Here is a 12,681-nt window from a genome sequence, read left to right on the forward strand (position 1 = left end):
AGTGGCATTGTGATGGGAATTCCATTATCTGCAGCTGTTCATGGAAAGCCTGGTTGTTTGTTCCTAAACACTGACAAGTTTATTTGGCCTCATACACGTGAAAAACCTGATGAGTTTTTGGAACATTGTCAACTGCATTAACACAACATCCAGCTCACCATGGAGGTAGGAAAAAACAATGTGTAGCCCTTCCTCAGTGTCCTCATCTGTACAAACAAAGTGGGTGCTTTGACGACAGCATCAATAGAAAAGTTACTCATACCAATCTGTACTTCCAAGCTATCTGCCTGACACAGAAGCACACTGTGTTACAAACATGGGTGCATTGCACAAAAACAATATCAGACACCAATAATCTATTCCATGAGTTGAGCCAACTATGCAGGGTCTTAAGGAACAATGGTTACAACGAAATGATGTAATATCAAGCCATGGCAATAAGACCACCAAAGAGGAACAGGAAAAGAAACTTCCTTTTCTCTGTCTCAAGTAAGATAAGCTGTCTGCTGAAAGGCACAAGATCTAATTAATCTTCAGACCTCAGACAAAAAATCTGCCAATTACGGAGACCAGTTAAAGATGTAACGGGTCTCAGAACACCGGTGGTCTACAAGATATCTTACAAGTATGGCCAGTCTTCCCTCGCACAAACAGTATGCACGACAGAACAATGTAGGGAGCAGCATGAGAAGTCTTATTATCTAAGCTACTGCCAGTAAATCAGCATTAGCTGAGCACGCCTTCAGAAAATAGTCACTAGATCAGTTTTGATGAAACCTCTGTTGTGGCTTGCACTAACAGCTTCTGAGACTGTGTAATTAAAGAAGCTATCACATTAAAAAAAAAACACTGATAACACCTTAATAGAGATGGTGCCTGCAGTTCAGGGCGACATTGGATCTAGTGTCTGTGAAGTTCAAGTGGGTTAAAGTGGGCTCACTGAACACTGACTCAATGTACGCTCACATATGATGATAAGGCAAGCACCAATGATGTCACAGCCAGCAGCTAGTGTATATAAGAGGGTACCAGCAACCCACTGGCAATTGTATCATTTGGCAATGGTCAATGAGAGCTTGGTCTTAAGCTCAAGGAGTTTTAATCACATGACATGGCTAGAAGACCAAAAAGTTTTTATTCAATATTATCACTGCCAGCTGCAGTCTTAAATCTCTTCCAATTCTTTTCCCTTAGTTTACTATAGTACATGTGATGACAATCTCCCTACACAAGTAAAAGTATGTAGAACCATCACAGGGGGGGGGGGGGGGGGGGAACAATTAATTTTTATGTGATACTTCAATTTTTTTTAAAACAAAGGCTTTTATGCTATTTCAAAATATGAGTGAATAGGTAAAATTAGAGAGTTGTTCAAATGCAAGATGTCCTCTAGGTGAAAGGGTTTATTCAGTAAAACAGAGATACACAAAGTTACCACAGCAGTGATACATATTACTTACCGCATAGTCACCAGTGCTACCTAAGCACTCACTCCATTAATAAAACAATCCATTGAAACCTGTATAAAAGAAATCACTTAGTGTGATGGTTGGGTTGTGTAGAGGGTGCTCTAATAAAGAGCCCTGGGAATGGAGGACCAAACCACACACAACCAAGTATGTATGTGGTGATGATTTCCTACAACCATCTTCCTAAAGTAGTCCCAGTCATTTCCTCTGAATTATCTTCTATAAACTGTTTTCAAGTTTGATAAGTTTCATATATAATAACTGTGTGATCCAAAACACTGTGGCCATAACTTTTGATACAGATGCTGCTTTTTTTATGCTTTGTATGGGGGAGCGGAATGTCTCCATGACATTAAGCACTCTATCAGGTATCACGATGCACCCACATTCATCCCCTGTGACTAGATGGTGTTGAAATGTACCATCCTCTGCTGATGCTGCTTTAGGTGCAAGAGAGATGATCGCATTTGCTTGGTGTTATGCACATTTGAGAACTGCCATGATATACAGGAAGAACACATCTACAGGTCCAATATAGTGTGCACAATATCCATTATGATGCCACTGGAGATATTGAGTTTGCGTGCAATTTGTCTCATGTGAATGCAACAATCATCTTGAAAGAACTCTTCAACACAGCATACATTGTAACATGGGGTGGAAGTGCTAGGCAGCCATGGCCTTTGATCGACTCGTACTTCTATTTCTATTCTGCCTTTATCAAAATTGCGTGCACCAAAAACATGTTGTTTTTGTGACACCACCTTTGCTTCATAAACTTCCACTAGTCAGTTATGAACTGCAGCTGGGGATGATTTCTTTGAACATAAAACTCTGGTTATAATTCACACTTTAATTACCCACGATATAGGTTATCCATCAACATTTCCATCTTGAAACTATATCTCTAAGCGCAACAGCACATTTGCCTCCATTTATCAATCGCATTGGAAGCTCTGATTTTCTCTTCTATCTAGAGATGGCATTTAATTCACAAGAGGTATTCATGCGCCCACGAGGAGCTATTGTTATTCCACTTCTTGAATTACCCTTGTAAAGTCAAATACGGAAAGACCAATGTAGTATGACTAGCGCAATATCTCAGCAATTGCCAATAATGAAGCAGAATAGTCTTCTGCCTTACAACAAAGTTATTTTTAGAAATTTACTACACTACTGTTTAAACCAAAGTGTGTAGCAGATTTTAGTGAAGCAATATGGCCAACAGATTTAAGTAAAACGTCTTTAGAAGACTTTAAAAGTAAACATTTTATGTGACTTTGATGACTAGTACCACATTCTTCAGATTCCCGCTGAAACAAATCTTACATGATCCAAAAGACAACACTTTGCAGTTATGTTATTGAAAAAGCACTATCTGCACACATAAAGCACATGTAGAGCCATGATAAAATAAATGTAAATGTCGTGTGACTAGGGCCTCCCATCAGGTAGTCCGTTCACCGTGTGCAAGTCTTTCGATTTGACGCCACGTCGGCGACTTGCATGTAGATGGGGATGAAATGATGATGATTAGTAGAACACAACAGGCAGTCCCTGAGCGGAGAAAATCTCCAACCCAGCCGGGAATCGAACTCAGGCCCTTAGGATTGACAGTCTGTCGCGCTGCCCACTCAGCTACCAGGGGCAGAGAGTTGCCATGATGAAGTGTCCTGATATCTACATGGAGGCGCAAATTGAAGAGAGAATTTATCCCATACTACTGAAAGTTTCATTTTTAGGACGGAAATACAGGGTTTTTTGCGTCAAGCTTTCACTCCAATTATAAATTGTGACCTATGTAACTAAAAAAGTATGAAAGAGGCTAAATACCTGGTGGTTTTTGGGAATGTGATTGGAGACTTCTTGTCCTATGGTTACAAGTATCAATTACAAAGAAAAGAAAACGCAGTAGCTTGGACCGGACTGCATTCTGGTTCATGTATTTGTGAGATGTGCTTGATCGTGCGAATATATGGAAGATGGCTTTGGTTGAAAATTAAATGTGCAACAGTCTTTTTCTTGTGCCTGATTGGAACTTGATGTGTTATACTTATGGTACGCGGAAACCTGTCCTTTCCCTAATATAGTTGATATTCAAATCTGGAGTTTACACTGCTGAGTTAAAAAGAAATCATATTTCTGTAATTAAATTTGTTTTCTGAAATGAAAAATATCTATGACAACTACCACACCTAAATCACAGTAGGTATTGTAAACAGTACGCTACTCAGTCAACATCAAACACCACATTTACAAAATGTCTTTTGGAAATCATTGTATAAAGTGCACACCCAGATGAGCAGAGGGCGGCAGCACCTGCCCACTCATTCTCTTATTTACTAGTATTAATTGTATCCATAGCTGTACATCATGGAAAAACAAAGCTATTTCAGCAATCCCCAAGAAACTAATATCAGAGTTTGAGTTGTGCAACCTACGCACCCCCCCCCCCCTCTCACTCACACTCTCTCTCTCTCTCTCTCTCTCTCTCTCTCTCACACACACACACACACACACACACACACACACACACTCACTCACTCTCTCTCTCTCTCTCTCTCTCTCTCTCTCTCTCTCTCCACTCCTGGGTAAGCTGTTGCATACTATGCAAAGCCTCAGCTACGGTCGACTACGATATGACGAAATGTGTTACAGTCGACAATGAACAGTACACATTTTATTTCAGTGTGACTATATCTTATAATACGTGGATTGCATGAACAACGGAGAATGTAATAAACTAATTTTATTACCTTTCAACTTCGGATCAGTAATATAAATATACTCTGGTTTCGTTTTATGGGGCCTCAGGAGAGTAGTCCCAAAAGCATGCTTTAATCGGGTTGTGTATATATGATACGTTATCCATCCGCTTCTGCTGCAACAATAAAGATTGCGGTAAAGTTTGTGTGACACCCTTGGAGTATTTTTTTATTTTACTTTATAAAATACGCTTTTATTACGGAATATATGGATAGCAAACTGTTCGGTCATATATCAATATAGTGTTACGAAAGAGTAAAACCCATCCATATGAATTAGACAGTTCTGTAACATTTGCGTTTAGCATACAAGAATGTATGCGACAAAGTACGCATCGTGATAACAACGAACCTCACCCTTATAGCTACAATAACCTAATGCAACCGGTCTTATAAGGATTTGTTTCATTTGAGTATAATCATACAAACCCTATAAATACAACAGCAGCTCCACTGTAATTAAGGAGCTTCTTGTACTTCCGCAATGAAACCATGTTATCTTTCAACTTTCAAAAGTAAGGTAATGTTTATAAACAAATTCAATTTGAATTTCAACAAATGACACTCGGCATCCATTACTACTTATTAAGGGCAACATAACATCTTTGGAGAAGCAGCAGTATGTTCATTTGTAAACATCGAGAAAGGTGTTGTTGACAAATTGTGGCATGTCAGTGGGCGGTGTTATTAGTACCAGCATATTTATTTCAGAATACATGCTGAACATTCTGAATCAACAGACATGTTCCAAAAGCTTGTTGACCACAGCACTCGAAGATTTACATGGTGCTGTGAATCAGTACGTCGGAAATACATCATATATTGGTTCTTAGCTGCACTACGTATACTGCTGACATTACTTCCACAATTTGGCTATATTCATCCGGATGAGTTTTTCCAGTCCATAGAAGTCATGGCAGGTCAGTCATTGGTTGATTTAAGAGACTGTCATGGTAAATACTGTCGCTTCTATCTAAATTCGCTTAACTGAAATCCAGACGCATTTCTTATGCGGATAAACTTCAGAATTAGTTCAAACGGATTGAAAGATGGCAAGATTAAGCAGTGGTTCAAGCGCAATATCGAAACTACAGCTTCGCGAGAAAATAATTTAATTTTCATTCTCAGAGTAAATAGTTATGAAAAGAAGGAAAAAATATCCCTGCCCCCACAATTTTCGCATTTTCAACGTACTTACTGACTTCTGTTCCTAATTCCTGAATAGTCTAGTTTACTAAAAAATAATTTCTCTCCCATGAAGGTGAAGGAAACTTCCATTTATGAAAACCAACCTGAGCGTCACTTTTATGTTTGAAATTTTGTTTCTATTTTTAGTCGACTCTATCTAAGACGAAAAACAAACATGTTCACGTAACAAACCACATTTTTATTGATACCCATATATTAGAGATAATCTCTCAATAAGTATATTTTTACAAGGATAAGACAGGTGGTTGACTGTGGCCTTGCTGAAGGCACATTTTTAATTCATAGGGCCTATAGGTTATTGATAACTTTTGCAAAAACTATACTTTTAGCCTTATAGAGGGTTTATGATCTAGAAAAATAAAATGTTTGTTCTCCTAGGTATATAACAGCAATAGTATGATACAGAAACAACAGTATTTCACACCATGGCAAGTTTTGGTTTCCCTATGTAATTTTTTCTTTGGCTATCCCCTATCGATAGTTCTACTAATGGGTCACTAAGAATCTGTGTTGAGGTATCCAACTGTGCTTTCACTTGCCCCAAATAATTGGTTTGAAAGGTCATGTGTAACGCTTTGCACTGCCAACGTGTCATTCTCTTTCACTGATATTTCATTTTTTGCTACCTTCTCCATACTGATATTCCATTGAAGGAAGCTAATAAAATTCCATATAAGTCACCAAAGCATATTGCACAATATGCTAAGAAATTATAGTGAACTTGGACATTGTGTTTTGGGACAAATTAACTTCAGCCCTGTTGTTGTTATTGTTGGGATCTTCAGTCCTAATACTGGTTTGATGCAGCTCTCGATGCTAGTCTGTTCTGTGCAAATCTCTTTGTAACTACTGCAACCTACATCCATTTGAAATTGCTCACTGTATTCAAGCTTTGGTCTCCCTCTACAATATTTACCCTCTACATTTCCCTCCATTACTGTGCTGACAGTTTCTTGGTGCCTCAGAATATATGCTGTCCCTTCTCTTAATCAAGTTATCCCACAAATTTCTCTTCTCCTCAGTTCGATTCAGTGCCTTCTTATTGATTATTCACTATACCTATCTGATCTTCAACATTCTTCTGTGACACCTAATCTCGAAAACTTCTTTTCTTGTCTGAACTGGTTATCATAGGCCTATGTTTTATTTCTGTACAAGGCCACACTTGAGACAAATACCATCAGAGGAATCTCCCTAACACTTAAATTGATATTAGATGTTAAATTCCTCATTTTCAGAAATGGTTTTCTTGCTATTACCAGTGTGCATTTTATAGCCTATCTACTTCTGTTATCATCAGTTATTTTGTTGCTCAAATAGCAAAATTCGTATACTACTTTTAGTATGTTAGTTCCTAGTCTAATTACCTGAGTATCGCCAGGTTTAACTTGACTACATTCTGTTGGCCTATCCTTGTTTTGCCTCTGTTGACATTAATCTTCTAAACAGTTTTAATGATACTATCCATTCCATTCAAGTGCTCTTCCAAGTCATTTACCATATCTGACAGACTTACAAAATTGTAAACTAACCTCAAAGCCTTATTCTTCTACATCTACATCTATATGACTACTCTGCAATTCACATTTAAGTTCTTGGCAGAGAGTTCATCGAACCACAATCATACTATCTCTCTACCATTCCACTCCCAAACAGCGCGCGGGAAAAACGAACACCTAAACCTTTCTGTTCGAGCTCTGATTTCTCTTATTTTATTTTGATGATCATTCCTACCTATGTAGGTTGGGCTCAACAAAATATTTTCGCATTCGGAAGAGAAAGTTTGTGACTGAATTTTCGTAAATACATCTCGCCGCGACGAAAAACGTCTTTGCTTTAATGACTTCCATCCCAACTCGTGCATCATATTTGCCACTCTCTCTCCCCTATTACGTGATAATACAAAACGAGCTGCCCTTTTTTGCACCCTTTCGATGTCCTCGCATCAATCCCACCTGGTAAGGATCCCACACCGCGCAGCAATATTCTAACAGAGGACGAACGAGTGTAGTGTAAGCTGTCTCTTTAGTGGACTTGTTGCATCTTCTAAGTGTCCTGCCAATGAAACGCAACCTTTGGCTCGCCTTCCCCACAATATTGTCTATGTTGTCTTTCCAACTGAAGTTGTTCATAATTTTAACACCCAGGTACTTAGTTGAATTGACAGCCTTGAGAATTGTACTATTTATCGAGTAATCGAATTCCAACGGATTTCTTTTGGAACTCATGTGCATCACCTCACACTTTTCGTTATTTAGTGTCAACTGCCACCTGCCACACCATACAGCAATCTTTTCTAAATCGCTTTGCAACTGATACTGGTCTTCGGTTGACCTTACTAGACGGTAAATTACAGCATCATCTGCGAACAACCTAAGAGAGCTGCTCAGATTGTCACCCAGGTCATTTATATAGATCAGAAACAGCAGAGGTCCCAGGACACTTCCCTGGGGAACACCTGATATCACTTCAGTTTTACCCGATGATTTGTCGTCTATTACTACAAACTACGACCTTTCTGACAGGAAATCACGAATCCAGTTGCACAACTGAGACGATACCCCATAGGCCCGCAGCTTGATTAGAAGTCGCTTATGAGGAACGGTGTCAAAAGCTTTCCGGAAATCCAGAAATACGGAGTCAACCTGAGATCCCCTGTCGATAGCAGCCATTACTTCGTGCGAATAAAGAGCTAGCTGTGTTGCACAAGAACGATGTTTTCTGTAACCATGCTGATTACGTATCAATAGATCGTTCCCTTCGAGATGATTCATAATGTTTGAATACAATATATGCTCCAAAACCCTACTGCAAACTGACGTCAATGATATAGGTCTGTAGTTCGATGGATTCTCCAAAAACCTGATGTAATTGTTCCAGGTGAGTCTTTTAGATTAAGAAATGTCATGTGCATTTGAAGGAAAGTAAAATCAAAGGAGTTGATGTGTTGTGAGGTATTCCAAGATTCTGCAGGACAGTGCATGCACCCTCTTTTTCCCCTTCTCTACATCTACACCCATGCAAAGTGCTGGCAGAGGTACGTCCCATTGTACCAGTTGTTATGGTCTCTCCCTGTTCCATTCAGGTACGGAGTGCAGTTAGAATGGTTGTTTGAATGCCTTTGTGCTTGCTGTAATTATATTAATCATGTCCTCTTGATCCCTATGTGAGTGATGCATAGGGAGTAGTTGTGTATTGGTAGAGTCTTCATTAAAAGCCAATTATTGCAACTTTGTTGCTATACTCTTGGGATAGTTTATGTCTATCATCAAGAGTCTGCCAGTCCAGTTTCTTGAGCATCCCTGTAACACTCTCCCACTGGTCAAACAAACCTGTAACAGTTCGTTCTGCCTTTCTCTGTATATGTTCAGTATCTCCTGTTAGTCCTGTCTGGTATGGTCCCACACATTGAGCATTATTCTATAATGGATCGCTCAGGTGATTTGTAAGCAGTCTCTTGTGTAGACTGATTGCACTTCCCCAGTATTCTACCAATAAAACGAGGTCTACCACCTGCTTTACCCACAACTGAACCTAGTTAATCATTCCCCTTCATATGCTTACAGTGTGTCACATAATACATTACTTCACTTTGTGAAGTGCATGATATTACATTTCTGAACATTTAAAGTAAGTTGCCAACCTTTGCACCACTTTGAAGTCTTATCAAGAACTGACTGAACATTTATGTAGCTTCTTTCAGAGTGTACTTCATTATAGATAGCTGCATTGTCTGCAAAAAAGTCTGTGGTTACTATTACTATTATCCACAAGGTCATTAACATACAACATGAAGAGCAAGCAACCAAATACACTTCCTTGGGATGCATCCAAAGTGACTTCTACATCTGATGATGAGACTCCATCCAAGGTAATAAGCTGTGTACCAACTACGAGGGGCAGCAACCTTTTCAGTAGTTGCAGAATTGATTGATTTAGCCTTGTAACATCAACCAAAACAGTCTTCCTTGGCATTCTACGGATTAGAGTATGGAATGCTAGATACTTATATTGGGCAGGTAGGTTAGAAAATTTAAAAAGGGAAATGGATAGGTTGAAGCTGGATATTGTGGTAATTAGTGAAATTCAGTGGTAGGAGGAACAGGAGTTCCGGTCAGCTGAATACAGTGTTATAAATACAAAGTCAAATATGGGTAAAGCAGGAGGAGGTTTAATAATGAATAAGAAAATAGAAATGCAGGTAAGCTATTACAAACAGCATAATCAACACATTACCATAGCCAAGATAGATGTGAAGTCCATGCGTGCCACAGTAGTACAACTTCATATGCCAACTAGCTCTGCAGATGATGAAGAGACTGAAGAAATGTATGATGAGATAAAAGAAATCATTCAGATAGTAAAAGGAGACAAAAATTTAATTTTCATTGGGAGAATTTGATAGTAGGAAAAGGAAGAGAAGGAAAATAGTAGGTGAATATGAACTGGGGAAAAGGAACGACAGAGGAAGCCACCTAGTAGAACTTTGCACAGAGCATAATTTAATCATTTCTAACCCTTGGTTTAAAAAAGAAGGTTGTATACATGGAAGATACCTGGAGACACTAAAAGATTTCAGGTTGATTGTATAATGGTTAGGCCGAGATTTAGGAACCAGTTTTTAAATTGTAAAATGTGTCCAGAGGCAAATGTGGACACTGACCACAATTTATTGGTTATGAACTGTAGACTACAACTGAAGAAATTGCAAAAAGGTAGGAAATTAAGGTGTTGAGACCTGGATAAGATGAAGGAACTAGAGGTTATTGAGAGCTTCAGAGAGAGCATTAGGCAACAGATGACTAGAATAGGGGAAAGGAATACAGTAGAAGATGAATAGATAGCTTTAAGAGATGAAATAGTGGAGACAGCAGAGGATCAAATAGGTAAAAAGACAAGGCCTAGTGGGAATCCTGGGATAACACAAGAGCTATTGAATTTAAGTGATGGAGGAGAAGATTTCAAAACGCAGCAAATGAAGCTGGCGAAAGGGAATAAAAACATTTTTAAAAAATGAGATTGACAGGAAGTGCAAAATGGCTTAGCAGAAATGGCTAGAGGACAAATATGAGAATTTAGAAATATATTTGACTGAGGGAAAGATAAATACCAACTACATGAAAATTTTTAAGAGGCCTTTGGGGAAAAGAGAAGCAGCAGTATGAATATCAAGAGATCAGATGGAAAACAACTCTTAAGCAAAGAAGTGAAAGCTGAAAGGTGGAAAGAATATGTAGAGGGTCTATACAAGGGAGATGAACTTTAAGGCAATATTATAGAAAGGGAAGTGGACATAGAGGAAGATGAGCTGGGAGATATGATACTCCGAGAAGAATGTGGCAGAGCTCTGAAAGATCTAAGTCGAAACAAGGCCCTGGAGGTAGAATTACTGATAGTCTTGAGAGAGCCAGCCATGAAAAAATTCTTCCATATTGTGTGCAATATGTATGAGACTGACGAAGTCCTCAAGACTTCAAAAAGAATGTAGTAATTCCAAAGAAAGCAGTTGCTGACAGGTGTGAAAATTACCAAACTATCAGTTTAATAAATCATGGTTGCAAAATATTGACACAAATTCTTTACAGAAGAATGGAAAAACTAGTAGAAGCTGACCTCAGGGAAGATGAATTTGGATTCTGGAGAAATAGAGGAACATGGAAGGCAATACTGAGCCTATGACTTTCCTCAGAAGACAAGTTAAGAGAAGGCAAGCATACATCTATATCATTTGTAGACTTAGAGAAAGCTTTTGACAATGATAACTGGAATACTCTCTTTGAAATTCTGAAGCTAGCAGGGGAAAAATGAAGGAAGCGAAGGATTGTTTACAGCCTGTACAGAAACCAGACAGCTGTTATTAGAGTCAAGGGATGTGAAAGGGAAGCAGTGGTTGAGAAGGGAGTGAGACAGGGTTGTAACCTGTCCCCAATATTATTCAGTCTGTGCAGTGTATAAGCAGGAAAGGAAACCAAAGAAAAATTTGGAGTAGGAATTAAAGTTTCGAGAGAAGGAAAAAAAACTTTCAGGTTTTGCCGATGTAGTTGTAATTCTGTCACAGACAGCAAAGGACTTGGAAGAGCGGTAAAATAGAATGGACAGTGTCTTGAGAGGGGGATGTAAGATGAACAGCAACAAAAACAAAACAAGAATGATGGAATGTAATCAGGTGATGCTAAGGAAATTAGATTAGGAAACAATACATTTAAAGTAGTATTTGAGCTTTGCTATTTGGGCAGCAAAATAACTGATGATGGCCGAAGTAGAGAGCATATAAAATCTAAACTGGCAATGGCAGGAAAAGCATTTCTGAAGAAGAGACATTTGTTAATATTGATTATGGATTAGGAACTCTTTTCTGAGATTTTTGTCTGGAATGTAGCCATCTTTTGAAGTGAAACATGGACAATAAACAGTTTAGACAAAAAGAAAATAGAAGTTTCCCAAGTGTGCTGCTACAGAAGATTTCTGAAGATTAGATGACTAAACCACATAAGTAATGAGGAGGTACTGAATAGAATTGGGGAGACAAGAAATTTGTGGCACAACTTGTGCAAAAGAAGGGATCAGTTGATAGGTCACATTGTGAGACACCAAGGGATCGTCGATTTAGTGTTTGAGGGAATTGTGGGGGTAAAAATCATAGAGGGAGACCAAGAGATGAGTACAGATTGAGAAGGATGTAGGTTTTTGTAGGTATTCAGAGATGAAAAGGCTCGCACAGGATAGAATTACATAGTGAGCTGCAGCAAACCAGACTTCGGATTGAAGACCAGAACAACTACTACTACTCCATAGGACTGTACTTTTGACAATAAGCATAAGTTTGCTACTGAGTCAAATGTGTCTCAGAAATCAAGAAATACTGCATTTATGTGACTGCCTTGATCCAAAGCGAGGATGTCATGTGAGAAAAGTGCAAGTTTTTTTTTCACATGATCAATGTTTTCAGACTCCGCGCTGGTTGGCATGGAGCAGGTCATTCTGTTCATGATACTTCATTGTGTATGAGCTCAGAATATGTTCTAAGATTCAACAACAAATAGTGGTCAAAGATATTGAACAGCAGATTTGTGAATCACTTCCACTACCGTTCTTGTAGATAGGTGTCACCTGTGCTTTTTTCCAAGAACTGGGCATGATTTTTTTTTTCAAGGCATCTACAATAGATTACAGTTAGAAGAGGGGCTGTTTTATTCAGCATCTCGCTATCTGGAGTCCTGTGAATTGTTTTACACCTT

The 12,681-nt window shown here is 38.7% G+C and overlaps 2 protein-coding genes across 6 annotated transcripts in view; one reads left to right on the plus strand and one right to left on the minus strand.

The window, feature by feature from the left end:
- Positions 1 to 4,829, minus strand: part of LOC126259525 (protein SERAC1) — a 267,082-nt gene extending 262,253 nt beyond the window's left edge. For 4 of the 5 annotated variants that reach the window (XM_049956420.1, XM_049956412.1, XM_049956394.1 and 1 more), the window contains exons 1-2: positions 4,664 to 4,829; positions 4,226 to 4,350 (exon numbers count right to left, since the gene is read on the minus strand). In XM_049956420.1, coding sequence (XP_049812377.1) covers positions 4,226 to 4,350; positions 4,664 to 4,728 — 190 coding nt within the window. In that variant the 5' untranslated portion in view covers positions 4,729 to 4,829. The remainder of the gene's footprint in view (positions 1 to 4,225; positions 4,351 to 4,663) is intronic. The other variant, XM_049956403.1, reaches the window with a different exon arrangement.
- Positions 4,830 to 4,837: 8 nt separating this feature from the next.
- LOC126259552 (GPI mannosyltransferase 4) overlaps positions 4,838 to 12,681 on the plus strand; it is a 37,681-nt gene continuing 29,837 nt past the window's right edge. The window contains exon 1 of the mRNA XM_049956442.1: positions 4,838 to 5,154. Coding sequence (XP_049812399.1) covers positions 4,977 to 5,154 — 178 coding nt within the window. The 5' untranslated portion in view covers positions 4,838 to 4,976. The remainder of the gene's footprint in view (positions 5,155 to 12,681) is intronic.

Source organism: Schistocerca nitens, chromosome 1 (genome assembly GCF_023898315.1).
Source record: "Schistocerca nitens isolate TAMUIC-IGC-003100 chromosome 1, iqSchNite1.1, whole genome shotgun sequence".
NCBI lineage: Eukaryota > Metazoa > Arthropoda > Insecta > Orthoptera > Acrididae > Schistocerca > Schistocerca nitens.